The sequence below is a fragment of the Macaca mulatta genome, chromosome 16 (assembly GCF_049350105.2).
Source record: "Macaca mulatta isolate MMU2019108-1 chromosome 16, T2T-MMU8v2.0, whole genome shotgun sequence".
Taxonomy (NCBI): Eukaryota; Metazoa; Chordata; class Mammalia; order Primates; family Cercopithecidae; genus Macaca; species Macaca mulatta.
In genome coordinates this window covers 90,589,417-90,603,833 of record NC_133421.1, presented here as the reverse complement: position 1 = coordinate 90,603,833, position 14,417 = coordinate 90,589,417, and the positions used below count along the sequence as shown (strand labels likewise).

At 54.5% G+C, this 14,417-nt stretch overlaps 1 protein-coding gene across 4 annotated transcripts in view; it reads right to left on the bottom strand.

Annotated features, from left to right (window-relative positions):
• The window catches only part of RPTOR (regulatory associated protein of MTOR complex 1), a 412,728-nt gene that overhangs the window by 53,674 nt on the left and 344,637 nt on the right, over positions 1 to 14,417 (bottom strand). For all 4 annotated transcript variants that reach the window (XR_013407456.1, XR_013407455.1, XM_015120520.3 and 1 more), the window contains 2 exons: positions 13,718 to 13,876; positions 1,396 to 1,514 (listed from right to left, as the gene is read on the bottom strand). Coding sequence is in view for 2 of the 4 variants with exons in the window: in XM_015120520.3 (XP_014976006.1) it covers positions 1,396 to 1,514; positions 13,718 to 13,876 (278 nt within the window). In the remaining 2 variants the exon portion in view is untranslated. The remainder of the gene's footprint in view (positions 1 to 1,395; positions 1,515 to 13,717; positions 13,877 to 14,417) is intronic.

Sequence of the window (14,417 nt, the reverse complement as noted above, 5' to 3'; positions counted from 1 at the left end):
AATACTGTAAACAGTTGTTTTCGGACACTGGGTGCTGGGTGTCACAGGCCTGTGATCCCTGGGAGAAGGGAAATGAACAGCTGCCCTGTGTCCAGCTTGCGCGTGGTTTCAGGCAGTCCCAGGCCACAGCGCAGAGAGGTGAGCCCAGCGCTTTCAGGGAACAGGAGACAGAGACTGGGGCTCCAGGGAGGCTGAGGTGGTGAGAATTTGCAGGACAGAGCACTGGAGAGGGGAAAGCTTCCAAGGTCTGCAGGGGAGGCCCCCAGAGTCTTTGACTAAGTACTCATCTGCTCATGGCAGAGTGACAACCCACGAGGCACAGAAAACACAGCGGGAAGGTGGTAGACCAAACGCCCAGAGCGCACAAAAGGGACTGAGAAGAGTTTACAGTCCCCAAAGAGAAAGGACTAAAATCAATGACCTCTGCTTCTACCTTAAGAAACTAGGATGAGAAGAGCAAATTAAACTCAAAGTAAGCAGAAGAAAGCAAGCTTTACTGATGAAAGCATCAATCAATAAAATGGAAAATGGCCAAACAACAGAGAAAAACCAATGAAACCAAAAGCTGATTCTTTGAAAAGTTTCCTTTAGCTAGAACGGCCATGAATAAGAAACCATTAGCTAGAAGGGTTTTGAATGAGTCAAAAATCACTGCTGTCAGAAATGGAAGAAAAGTCTGGGTGTGGTGGCTCATGCCTGTAATCCCAGCACTTCCGGAGGCCAAGACAGCAGGATCACTTGAACTGAGGAGTTAGAGACCAGCTTGGGCAACACATTGAGACCCTGTCTCTAAAAAATATTTAAAAATTAGCCGGGTGTGGTGGTATGCACCTGCAGTCCCAGCTACTTCTAAAGCTGAGGTGGGAGGATTGCTTGAGCCCAGGAGTTGGAGGCTACCGTGAGCCGTGATCAGGTCCTTGCATTCTAGTCTGGACAGAGTGAGACTCTGTCTTAAAAAAAAAACAGGAGCGGTGGCTCACGCTTGTAATCCCAACACTTTGGGAGGCTGAGGCAGGAGGATCCCTTGAACCCAGGAGTTCAAGACCAGCCTGAGCAACACAGGCAGACTCTATCTCTTATAAATAATTAAGAAAGAAAAAAAAATGGAAGAAGGGCCAGCACTGTAGCTCACCCAGACATCAGAGGATCCTGAAAAATAATGGCAGTCCTCAGTCCTCCCCTAATTGCCTTGACAGGGGTCAGTAAATCCGGCGCCCTGCCCACACGGGAGCGGCACAGGCAGTGTTCAGGGTGTACTGTACATCTCCAGATTCAAGACGTTTGCTGAAGCTCGCTTTGTTTATTTTCTAAACCGTGGCGTGGACCCGGGCACGCCTGGGGTTCCTCGCGTGCACTCATAACCGAGAATCAGCAGCGGGAGCGCCCGGCACGTACCTTATAGGCGATGCTGTTGAGCACTTTCATGGCCACGTCTGAGACCTCTGGATAGGGGTCAGCAGCCAGGTGCAGCAGGACTCTCCAAATCTGAGTGTAAACGCTATTAAAGGAAACTCCTAAGAGAGAAATGGGAGAGGTTTTAGCAGACAGTAGCTGCCAATGAGGCTCCTAAGGCAGCTGCATTTTCTGAAACCCTAACCCTGGTATCAGAAGCATTGCTTTAAAGAGTGGAGGTTACAGGAAGCCCCCATGTTGTTATTCTGGCAATGGGTCCTGAGAGTCAAGAATCCTAGCTGATCACGAGGCTTGATCACATGGATTCATCTTCTGAGGCTGAATCTTTCTAAAAGGAAAACTGCATTGGAAAGGGTGTAACTTTCCTTGAAATGCCTCAGCAGATCGGAGGGCACGACCACACCCCTGGAGGAGCGTCTGATGTCACGTCCTAGATTTCCAGGAGCCTCCTTGGCCCACGGGTAGTGGTGCATGTGGCCTGGACGTCTGCACCGCATCAAGTTCAGCACGTGCTGCTGTGCACTCTGACCCAGAGAACACTTCCCGCCCACCTCCGCGCGCCTCCTGCCCACCTCCACGCGCTGGCCCTGCTCTGAGATGCTGGGACTACACGAAAGGTTGATGTGCTGTGACTTCTGTCCCTAAGCCTCTCTCGACTCACCCGACACTTGATACGTGGTCCTGTGCTGTTCGCTCGGATACAAATACAGACAAGGCAGGACCCAGCAGGGACTCAGACTCGTTCATAAATAACAACAGTGAGTGGTGGGCACGGAGGGAAGCACTGAGGCTTTGTCGGTGCGGCTGCTCGGTCCTATTTAATTCCCCAGCAATCCTACAGGCGGGTATCACCCCCAGCATCACCGAGGAAGGTGAGGCCCAGAGGATGAAGGATGTGAACGCGCACCCATCTGACCTTTGAGCCATGCCACATCCACAACACCGCACAGCCTCAGAGAGACGCAGGAAGGAGCAAGAGTGACTCCTCCTGTTGGCAGTGGGCTAGGAGGTGAAGGGCGGGAAGGCCCGGCAGAAGAGGCACGAAGGAGCTGGGCTTTAAGCGGAAGCAGGATCATTCTCTGGGCAAAGGAGGGTTGGAGCGAGGGTGGGTAGCACAAACAAGATCTAAGACATTGAACAATAAAACGCAGAGGTGATGGGGACGTGGAGCCTTGGGGGATACTCGACAGAAGCCTGCAGGAGCAAATCAGAGATTGTGGGGTGAGGGCCGTGAGCACTTGGAAACCAGAAGGGAGGGGCAGGCACTGACTGCTGGGCTTCCGGCGCAGTCAGCATTGGCTGAGGCTAGGGAGGAGGCTGATAGAGCAGGCATCGCGGAACTGGTGTCCATGCCACGCTGGACCCAGAGAGGCGGAGAAGGGAAGCAGCAATCCTGGTAGAGGCAGCAGGTCCAGCAAGGGTTGGGCTGAGGACCGGAGGCACTGAGTGTGGAGGGCAGAGCGGGGCCAGGTGGTGCCTCCCCTGCCTGCGGGCACCAGGAGTGCCAGTTTCCTGCCAGGCTTTGCCCCAGAGGCTGAGGCAGGCAGGGCCCTGCCCTTGGCACTGGGAGTTGAAAAGGGATCCAGCCACCATAGAACTCCATCTTCTTTCTTTTTGGGGAAGCTGGACAATTTGCTGAGAAGCAAGTGCTTGTTCATTAGAGAGTCAAAGGATTTCGAGTGAGGTGTGATTCCAGGCCACCCGACTGTTGGCGAAAGAGCTTAGGCATCGAAAGCCAGTGGAGGAGCTCGTCTCACTGCGTGAACACGCTACGCACGTGGAGTGGGTTCTGCACGGCCTGGTCAATCCACGGAGATGGAGGTAGGGTGCAAAAGTCAATGTGTGCGTGGGTTCTGCAGATGCCTGTGGCCACCTATGGCTTCCGTTCAGCGAGCCCGAAACGGGCTCTCCTTCAGCTCCACGTACGGAGGGCCCGTGTCCGCCCCTGCTGCACGCCCCCACCGTGAGTGCAGAGGTCAGGGAAGCCCCATGCCCGTGGCTCCTGAAGAGGCCACCACGAGGAGTGCGTGTTGCAGTGAGTAAGCGTCTCCAGGACTGAGCCGTGTGGAATCAAGAGCTCAGCTGCCATCTAGGTCACGCTGTGCCGCTGTGCTGCCCGTGCTGGAGTGAATCATGAGAGGCTGGGACCTTTTCTGGGAGCTGACATGTCTCACCCCACAGGGCAAGTTTACAGCCTTCAACCAAAGGAAGCATTCTTCCCAGGGACACGTCCCCCGCAGGTCTTGCCCATGCACATATGCACCTGGCAGGCGGTCCCTGTGCTTGAGCCTCGCACCCAGGAGGTGGCAGTGGGGACGTCTTGGGAGTCTAGGGCCCAAGCACACCTGGACTTCGGTGCCACAGTGCCACGCAGATGTACCTTCTGCTCAACCGTGGTCCTGCACCACGTGCACTGGGACAGAACCGAAGCCTTTCAGCTCAGATCGCACAGCTCTGCAACAGCCGTGTGGATTCACAAGCAAGTCTCAGAAATGTAAAATCGGTCCAGACTCCGTGGGCACACTCCCTAGACTCTTCTCTATCCCAGCGGATGCCGGCTCCTAGGAACTGCTCCATGCAACACAAGGACATCGGCGATGGCTGTGTCCTCAGTTTTTTTAAAGAGTGGGCGGGTGGGCTAGGAGATGTGGCTTTGAATTCGCCCCCGCAACAGGCCCTGGTGAGGAGGAGATGTGGCCTCACTGGAGAAGTTTGCTTCCGCCTAGCTCCATGACACCCTCCACCGTGGGTGACAGCATGGCCCCACAAGATGCCTATTGATGACTGCCTGCCTGAGACCCACTCCCCTTGATTATTCTGGGGTCCTGGGATCCCCACAGCTGAGTAAGGCATCGAAGCAGCTCCCTGCGAGGCTCAGCTGCCAGGTGAAGGGGCTGTGAGGGGCAGCTGGCCTTATATGAGAACGCTCCTCACAAGGCCCGGGGGCAGGGAGCAGGCTACTGCGAAGAGGAGGGCACTGGGCACACCCGGAACCCAGGGCTGGCGTGGCAGGAGGCCCCCTGCTCCCGGCTGCCCTGACAGAGTGCGAGGAGGGTGCAGGCTGGTGGCTGCTTGAGCATCACCCATGATGTGGGAGCCACAGACGTGGGCACCGGGGTCTAGGTCAGGGCTCCACAGGACACTCCAGGAAAGGACCTTGGCACTGTGCGAGGCACTGCCGGAGCAGGGGGATGAGATGGATTAGCTGCTCCTGTCACCTAATTTTTAAAAACAGATTTTTATTACGGTTGGCCCTCTACATCCATGGATTCAACCAACCACAGATCGAAAATATTTGAAAACAAAACAAAAAGTAATACACATTAAAAAAAAAAAAAAACACAGAAAAAAAAAACAACAACAAAAAAACAAGAAAGCATAACCACTGCTGACACACTGTGCTGGATTTGGTATTCTGAGGAATCTGGAGACAATTCAAGCATGGTGGGGGACGTGTGTGGGGGACGCAAAGCTGTCACACCTTTCCTAGCAGGACTGAGCGTCGTGGGCCCCGGGTCCTTGGGGTCCTGGAGTCCCCCACGCGTACTGAGGGACGACGCTATTGCTGTTGACCTTCGTGCAGATTTCAACTTATATCAAAGTCGAAATACTGTTTGTGACTCAACAGGGGGGAAAAAAATCTAATTTTTGCCAGTCTGTTTGCGACAGTGGATTTTATAACTATGTACTAGTAAAAAATATGACGCTGTGATCATGGAACTGCTGTCTTTATTTCACGTCTTTCCTTGGTTTGGCCACAGTCTTCTCTCAGGCTCTGTTATATGAACTGTCCTGTTGTAAAATCTGCCGGTCCCCAAAACAGACCGCAGAGACCTTCCCATCGGATTCGAGTCCACCAGGAAGGAGGTGGGGCTGCCCGGGTCCTGCCCTGCAGGGAGTCAGGGACCGGGGGTGTTGAGCTTAGAAAGGGCCCCTGCTGGCACTCACAAAACTCCCTGTAAGCACGGAGAACCTATTTTCATGTCTAGACTAAAAGTAATAAAAGATCATAACGAATGGTTTTAGAAGTTATTTTTCAGCGCAATGGCCACAGCTTTCCAAATAGCATACAAGGCAGGGATATTGACTCAGAGCTCTGGCCAGCTGAATCCCAGCAGCTCCAGGTCTGGCGGAGCAGCTCAGAGAAGAGGTTCCCGCAGGCGACAGCTGCCAGCCGCCACCCCAAGGCTGAGGGGTCGGCAGAGCAGGATGTGCCCTCCGATGTGCTCACTCAGTCTGTGGTGGCCAAGACCCTCTGCCATCCTGGGGAACCAGTGTCTCAGGCCAAAGGCTTCTGCAGCCGCCCCTTTCTTGTGACCCCTTCTGTCCCTGAGTGCCCAAGGGTAACTCCTGTCCCCTCAGGGGCTGCACCCACGACTCGGTGTGGCTGTTACGAGAATCAAGCTGACCAGCTGCTCTGCCCTCCCCTCCTCCTGGGCCGGCCAGAGCTGTGGGCCCTGCAGCTGCCCACAGGGAAAATGCAGCACCTCCCGGGCCGGGTGAGCGGCGCGTCTGCATCGTCTTCTCAGCGTGCTCAATACCCCTATGAGACAAACTTAGTAATGGCCTTTAGTTAAGGACTTTTGCCCAAAAACATAATCCTGAAGCACTGGAAACCTGTTGTTCATTTTCTCACCACTGTCTTCTGACGAAAGTAAATCCGGTTTCTGGGTTGTGAAGCCTTCCTTCCGAACCCGCACAGTTCCTTTGGCAACAACCCTGCTTAGCTTTCTTTTGGTTGAGCAAGCACCAGGCTTTTCTTCTGCAAAGGCAGAAACCAGTACCTTCTCTACCCTGAAACCCAGGCCTCGAGGCCTGGCCAGAACTCACTAGTGGGGGTCTCTGGAGCTGCACGCAGGGCTCGTAACGAGCCCTGGAAAAAAGGAAGGAAACTAGTTCTAGGTACTCAAGAAGGTGAGGTGGGAAGATTGCTTGAGCCCAGAAGTTCGAGGCCAGCCTGGGCAACATAGTGAGACCCTGTCTTTAAGAAACATTAAAAAAATAAATGAAGGGAGAAGCAATTGCTATGGCCTGTCCTGTAAACACCAGTGAAGCAGCAGTGCAACCGGCCAGTGTGTGCGGCTGAGAGGCCTGGGGAGGCCTGGAGTGCAGGGGCCGCCCCTGTTCTGTGGCCTCCCAGGAGCCGGGCAGTGCCCCAGTTTCCAGGCTCGGGTCTCCGGGCTCCTCTGTCCTCCAAGGGCAGTAGTTCTGGCTCCCAGATTCTGAACGAAGTAGAGGGGTCAGGACTGGACACCAGTTCTCCCGCAGAATCTCGTGTTCAGGTGTGGAGAGCACAGGCGGCCTGCGGGGCTCTGGCTCTGCCGCTGGCCGGGGCCCCCAGCTCCTCCTCTGGCTCTGCCGCTGGCCGGGCCCCCAGCTCCTCCTCTGGCTCTGCCGCTGGCCGGGCCCCCAGCTCCTCCTCTGGCTCTGCCGCTGGCCGGGCCCCCAGCTCCTCCTCTGGCTCTGCCGCTGGCCGGGCCCCCAGCTCCTCCTCTGGCTCTGCCGCTGACCGGGCCCCCAGCTCCTCCTCTGGGTGAGTAGGGCACTTCCCACAGCCACACCAGGGCCAGCTCCACACTCCGCGGGGCTGCACTCCTTTCTCACCCTCCCCTCCCTTGCATTAGTCCATCCTGGATCCATTTCTATGGTAACACATTTTCAAAACTGTAAGAAATGTCACCGTATTTATCAGAGTCGTGAAAACCGGTCCTGTCTAGCCCAGGCCTCTGATCTGTGTCCCCACCAGTGCTCTAGGGATGAGGCTTTCTGCGGGAAGAGCACTCTCAGGCCACCAGAGCAGAATTAACTCTCGCCTCGTCTCTCAGCACGGGTGTGCCTGGACTCTGGCCGTGACGCAGGGTTTCGGGAGGGAAGGCGGGTGGAGCACATGGCGGCGTGGTCCCCCATGGGACTGTACTCTAGCTGGCAGCCGGGGCTGGATGGACGAGCGTGGGGGTGATGTGGTGTGGGGCCACATGCATGCGTGTCTGGGGGTGAGGAGGGCACCTCAGGCTGGGTCCCAGGACGTGTGGACACAGGCCACAGACCCTCTCCAGCCGTCCTTCTGTCCTGAGCAGCTCCACAGCCCCTCGTGGGTGTCAGGAACACAGATGAGTGCAGAGGGCAAACGCATGGGCTGGGGGCCGGGACAGGTGAGGCCTGTGTCCACATGTCCATGCGTTAGCAAGGAACAACTTTATAGGACTGTGGTGGTAACAATGGTGACATCATGCTTTGATGTGCTGGGTCAGGCACCTACATGGGGATCCTGGCGGTAGGCCAGGGAACCTCCCAGCAAGACCACCTGGCTCTGAGCTGCACAGACGGCAGAGGGGCTGGGCCAGGGGCTGCAGGCAGGTGCAGTGGAACAGCTGCTGCTGAGATGGCGGGCGAGGGGGCTGAAGGAAGGCCTTGAATATCAGGCAACGGTTTGGCCTCTACAGAAAATGCGGTTTTAATGAAGGCTTCACCTGGAGGGTAGTGAGGAGCTGGCATGAGAGAGGGCCTGCCCAGTTGTGGTCTGTACAGAGCAAGACCCAGGGCAATGAGGCCTGATGGGATGGGGGCACTGGAAACAGGAGGGATTGATTTAGGGGATTCTTGTGGATGTCAGGTCAGAGGAAGGGCTGAGTGAGAAACAAGCAGGATGGAGACATCAAACAAGATTCTAGAACCTGAGACAGTGCTGAGACCTGGGTTCCCATTTAGTTTCACAAACATTTATCCTGCCCCACCAGGGGCCAGGCACTGCTGGGGGCGGGAACCTGGGCTCCATCAGTGATCGAAGGAAGCCAAGTACCAGCCAAGGGGCTTCACTGCCACAGAGGAGACGGGAAACGCGTGACCGAGGGTGCAACAATGCAAGTGCTCTGGGGAAGGCAGAGCGGGGAGGGCGCTGGCGATGGGGCTTCTGGGGGGCCGGGAAAGATGGGGAGACATGGACGCTCCAGGTTGCCATGGTTCTGAAAGCCTCTGCAATCTTCAATGAAAGGGCCTCAAGAGATTGCAGTTCTTTGGCTGAAATGAAAGAAATTGGCTGGAAACAGGGAAGTGCTGCGCGTAATGGGGTTCTGTGCAGGTGATGAATTCTGAACGCTTAGGTAAGCACGGTGGTTTCCAGGTAGCGTAAGCGACACCTTCCTGAATATGAATGAGGCTGGCTTCGCGGGGGTGACTTTGTTTCTCTCCTTCCTAAACTCCAGCTCATTGTGAAACTCTTCCCTGTCAAATTTCCTAAGATTTGAATGACACACGAATAAAACTCAGTCTTCTCCAGTAAAAAAAAAAAAGTCAGGAATCAGACTGTGTAAGAAGGATGGTGGAATGGGGACTCCAGCTCCTTCGAGAAGACAGAAGAGAAAGAAGGGGCAGAGGAGAAGACTCATGGAGGCCAAGCCCCTGTCCTGGCCCCAAGCTGCCGTGTGCTTTCCGTCTGGGTGACCCTCAGATGACACTGATTCTTCGCCCTGTACTCCACCGAGACTAGTACTGAGGATAACAGCGGCATTCACTCATCACAGACAAGAGCTAAGTTTCACACAGGAGCTGGGCGGGGTCCCCGCGGTCCCTCTCGCCTGTGGACAGCACCCAGGGCCTCAGGCATGGCCCGTGCACAGTAAACACCAGCCTCAGCAAGTTAAGCCACCTGGAAACTCCACAGTTGTGAACTTTCTGCAGCCTTCACCAGCAGAAGGGGAGATGCCCACGTGGTATCCAAAATGCCCAGGGGGAAAGGGAGGTGCAGTGGGCATGGGGACCTGCAGACAGAAGCTCTCAGTGGTGGCATGGTGACCCAGCGCTATACCGCCTGGCTTGAGCTCCCTGGACCAATAAAAGGTGCAGTTCTGCATGCTTGCAGGCCAGGTGCAACTTTTTATTTTGATTCTTACTTGATGGCCAGATACGTGTGAGCGGAGGGATGAGAGTGAACTGAGAACGCCATAGAGCACGGGCTGGGCAGGGCGGTGGGGCAACTAGGCCCTTGGCAGACGGTCACCAGGTGAGCACCGAGGGGTGATGCCGCTGTAGCTTCCTGTGAAAGAGGAAGGCCAGCCGGGTGTGGTGGCTCATGCCTGTAATCCCTGCACTTTGGGAGGCCGAGGCAGGCGGATCACCTGAGGTTGGAAGTTTGAGACCAGCCTGACCAACATGGAGAAACCTTGTCTCTACTAAAAATACAAAATTAGCCAGGTATGTTGGCATGTGCCTGTAATCCCAGCTACTTGGGAGGCTGAGGCAGGAGAATCGCTTGAACCTGGGAGGCGGAGGTTGCAGTGAGCAGAGATCACGCCATTAAACTCTAGCCGGGGCGACAAGGGCAAAACTCCGTCTCAAAAAAAAAAAAAAAGAAGAAGAAGAAGGCCACAGCGAGCACACAGCCCCAGGAGAGCCACAGTGGAAGCAGGGAGACCCGGGAGGGAGCTGCGACCACCAGGCCGAAGAGCAGCTGGCTCAGGTGGCTGCAAGGCGGGGAGGAGACTGGCCACAGATGCCCTGCCGAGAGAAGGATGCGTGGGGGTACAAAGAGGAGTCTCTGACTCCTGGCCAGGAGTCAACCTGAGTAAACGCCGGTCCCCTCGGCCACAGAGGGAGGACACGTGCTCCTGCAGGGAGGGGAAGGAGATGCCCAGAGCCGATGGTACCGGCTTCGACACAGGTGGCGCTGGGTTTGCCTGTTCTGCACTTTTGTGCCCCAATGTGCACAGTGGGGGCACGGTCAAAATATGTGGCCAATATGTGGAAGAGTCTCAAGCCCTCTGTCTGACTCACAGGAGTGTCCTCAGAGGAGTGTCCCTGCAGGCTGGGGTGCGGGCAGGGTGTGCTCCGCTCTCAGGCTCTCTGAGCTGAACTCGGCCTTGTTCTTCTATGGCCTGTGTATGGTTCTTACACTTTTTTTTTTTTTTTTTTTGAGACGGAGTCTCGCTCTGTCGCCCAGGCTGGAGTGCAGTGGCGCAATCTCGGCTCACTGCAAGCTCCGCCTCCCGGGTTCACGCCGTTCCCCGGCCTCAGCCTCCCGAGTAGCTGGGACTACAGGCGCCCGCCACTGCGCCCGGCTAATTTTTTCTATTTTTAGTAGAGACGGGGTTTCACCATGGTCTCGATCTGCTGACCTTGTGATCCGCCCGCCTCGGCCTCCCAAAGTGCTGGGATTACAGGCGTGAGCCACCGCGCCCGGCCGGTTCTTACACTTTTTAGGTGGTTGAAAAAAAATCAAAGGAACAATATTTTGTGATGTGAAGTTATGCAAAATTCGAACTTCAGTCCACATGGTTACGTAGCAACATGGCCAAGTTCATTCACTCACACGCGGTCTCTGGCTACTCTTGCACCACAATGGCAGTGCTGGGGAAGTGCCAAGGGGCAGCCCCACCTGCAAAGCTCTTTCATAGGAAGACTGCAGACTCCTGCTCTAACCTACACGTGACGGCAGGGAGCTACCACCTCGACCTCGGTGAGCATGAACTAACCTGCTGGAGGCGCTAGAGAGGTACTCACAGGAGCTGTGGCCGGGGCCAGGGGAAAGGTGTAATCAAAACAGAATACTATGAATTTACACTTTCTAGTACTTAAAAAAATATTTAAAATACCTTTTTACATTGCAGATTTATAAGTAGAATTTCTGCAGACAGGTTTTAAAAGACACTTGTAGGCTAGCCTGGAAACCTAACCACTATATATAACAATTCTATTTAAAAAGTGTATTCCAGTTCAAAACAAACATCTTACAAGTGATTTTAGAATATATTTCATTGGTGACTTGGCAATACCTCGATTTATACTCTAATATACAGTGTCAACTCTGCGCTTTCTGGGTGCTTGGCATATTTTAGCAGACAACCAAAGCTGCAACGTTATTTCTCAATGAAAATTAACAAGTTGGTCTGTCTGGGCTAAGCTGGCGTGTCTGGGTTGTTGTGTAGTGAACCTTTCAGTTCTCCATACCCTGGAGGGCATGGTGCAAGCTCTGGACTCATTCTATCCAGAGGTGCTCAAGGCAGCAGCTGGCCAAAGCCGGGAGCACACCCACAGGCTTGCCCAGTGGGAACTGCCTTGGCGGATGCCCTGTGTCTGTTTCAGGTCTTTAGGCTCCCATGTGCTGCTGTCATTGTGGCCGGACTGCCGTCCCCGGGAACCACAAGGGAAGTAGAAAGAGAGCTTGAAGCTGAACGCAAGTGAAAAGCCCATCATCAAAGCTCGGCAGGGGGAGCCAGACGGCCGGGGGAGCGGGCGGGATGGGGAGACGGCGGGGGGAGTGGGCCAGGGGAAGACGGCAGTGGCGGGGGTCCCGCAGACCTGAACACACGCATTAGGAAGGAAGGAAAACTCAAAGTTAATGAGCTATTTTTATTTTGCACTTGAGAACTGAAACAGGACAAGAGGGTGATCCTAGAGAAAACAGAAGAAAGGAAACAAAATAAAGTGCTGGAATAGAAAAATAAAGATAAAATAATGCAGTAAATTCACAAAGCCTAAGTTAGAACTTGAAGACACTAAAGAAATGAACAAATATCTTAGAGGATTCATCAATAAAAAGAGGAAAAGGCAAATAAACAACAATAGGAATAAAAAGGGACACATCTAAAGAGACAGCAGATTGGGAATGACAGAGCAGCTGGAACAATAAAGAGATTAGAGACTCATGAGAATACTGCAGACAGCCTCAAGGGAAAGAATGAGAATACTTAGCTGGATTGAATAAAATCCTAGAAAAATAAAAGTTTTTGAAGCTAGCTTAAGAAGAAATAGAGAGTGTAAATAATCCTATCAGCATTGAAGAAATGGAATACAGAATTCAAACCCAGCCTCACAACGTCACACTAGCCCAGACAGCTCGGGGCAAATTCAGGGGAGGCTTCTCGGAAGGTGCTGCCGGATGGGGGCTCTGAATGAGAGGGGAGCGGTACCATATGCCCGAGAAGAGCTTCCCCACCGAAGCCCAGGCTGGGGGCCGCGAGTGCCGGGGCCCAGCAGAGCTGGGTGCAGCGAGTGAGGGGTGTGTCGGACGTGGGGCTCCATGGTGGCAGGGGCTGAATTCTGAGTTTGCTAATTAAAAAAAGGAACAAAAAGGAAGAAGAAACTAGAACCAGCCTCACAGTGCCCCGACAGGAGAATGGATAATGGAGTCACGGCAGAGAGCAGAGGTGAAGGAACAAAACCTAGATGACTATCAAAGATACAGATTGAAGTCAGAGCCAAACGGGTTTTGCAGGCCACGCGTTGTGTGACGGCGCCAACAGGAGGTAAAAGCCTCTAAGTGGGTACCACGTATGTGCCAGGGCTCATGGCCAGAAAGGGAAAGGATAACGTCACCAGAGGGAATGGGACCGGGGTGGGCTCTGGGGCTCGACCTCTGTAATTCCTTAAGCTGGGAATACAACACGCAGACACACACACACACACACACACATATACACACGCAAGTCTCTGTAAATTTTTACATGGCTAAAATGTTCCTTAATATGAAAAAAACTCAAGTGAAGCCGGTAAGCCATTCTGGATAGTCAGAACAAGAGGAGAGGAGGCTCGTTTGGTTAAGCCCTAAATCTGTTACCAGCAGTGTGAAGATGAACACAGCTACACAATAAGAAAACACAGTGAATTCCTGCTTCTCCTGCTTTACATCAGCAATCCTGGTGGTAGAACCCAGGCATACACCATTCATGGCAGAACAAGAGAAGAATCCGACCCTTCCATCAGATTTCCATTTCCAGGCAGTGCTGCGTCCAGCTGCTGGGATGGAGGGAAAGTTCTGTAGAGATTCCGCAGATGGGCAGGGCGGGGATGACAGCCCCCAGTCCCGACCGCAGGGCCCTCTGCCGCTCACTGCGGACACTCTGTGTGGGGGCCGATCTGGGCACTAGAGGATGTGAGCAGCTTCCTGGCCTCACCCACTAGGGCAAGGAGCACCCCTACTGTGCCCTAGTTGCACCTGCGGGCAAACCCAGCCCCGGTTGAAAAGCACTGCACTGCATCACCAGGGTGTCCAGCACCCATGAAGAACGCTCATCCATCTACGGAAGAAAGATGGAAGGTTCTGGCAGCCTTCCCACCCGGCCAAGCTAGCCAGCTCCCATGGCTCCGGAGCGGCCTGTAAAATACCATCCCATCACAACAGTGATTTCAACTTTCCCGCTTCCCCCAGCAAAATATCCTCACGTCCTCGCAGTCCAGCTGACTTTTATTCTTTCTTTTGAACAGATAGCTTCGACACCCACTGCCCTATGCAGACACAGGTTGGTGCTGCTCTGTGTGGGGAGGAGACCCTTGGGGCCTCTCGGAAGCAGAAAGGGGCACTCGGACTCACCGATGAGGGAGTTGAGGGAGGAGTAGGAGCTGGCGCGGCGCATCTTGTCGATGGTCTCGAAGGACAGGATGTGCTCCTCATTCTCGGGGCTGCCCAGGGTACTGCTGGCACTGCTGCTGGTGCTGAGGTTTCCAGGGGAGAACGCCACCGCGCCGCCGGCTGCCCGAGACACAGTGGGGTCAGTGGGGTGCTCCCAGGACCCTCCTTTTGGTCTTAAAGTTAATGGCATGACTGAGATATGTATTTTCTTCTAAATAAAGCTCAGCACACCCAGGCACAAACACACCCTGGTACATACACACCCTAGCACACACACCCTGGTATACACACACCCTGGTACACACACCCTGGCGCACATTATACCCTGGTACACACACCCTGGCGTGCACACACCCTGGTAAACACACCCTGGTACACACACCCTGGCATACACACACCCTGGTACACACACCGTGGTACACACATACCCTGGCATACACACACCCTGGCGCACACACACCCTGGTACACACACCCTGGCACACACCCTGGTACACACACCCTGGCACACACACACCCTGGTACACACACCCTGACGCACACACCCCAGCGCGCACACCCTGGCTCACACACACCCTGGTACACACACACTGGTACACACACACCCTGGTACACACACACTGGCACACACACACCCTGGTACACACACACACCCTGGTACA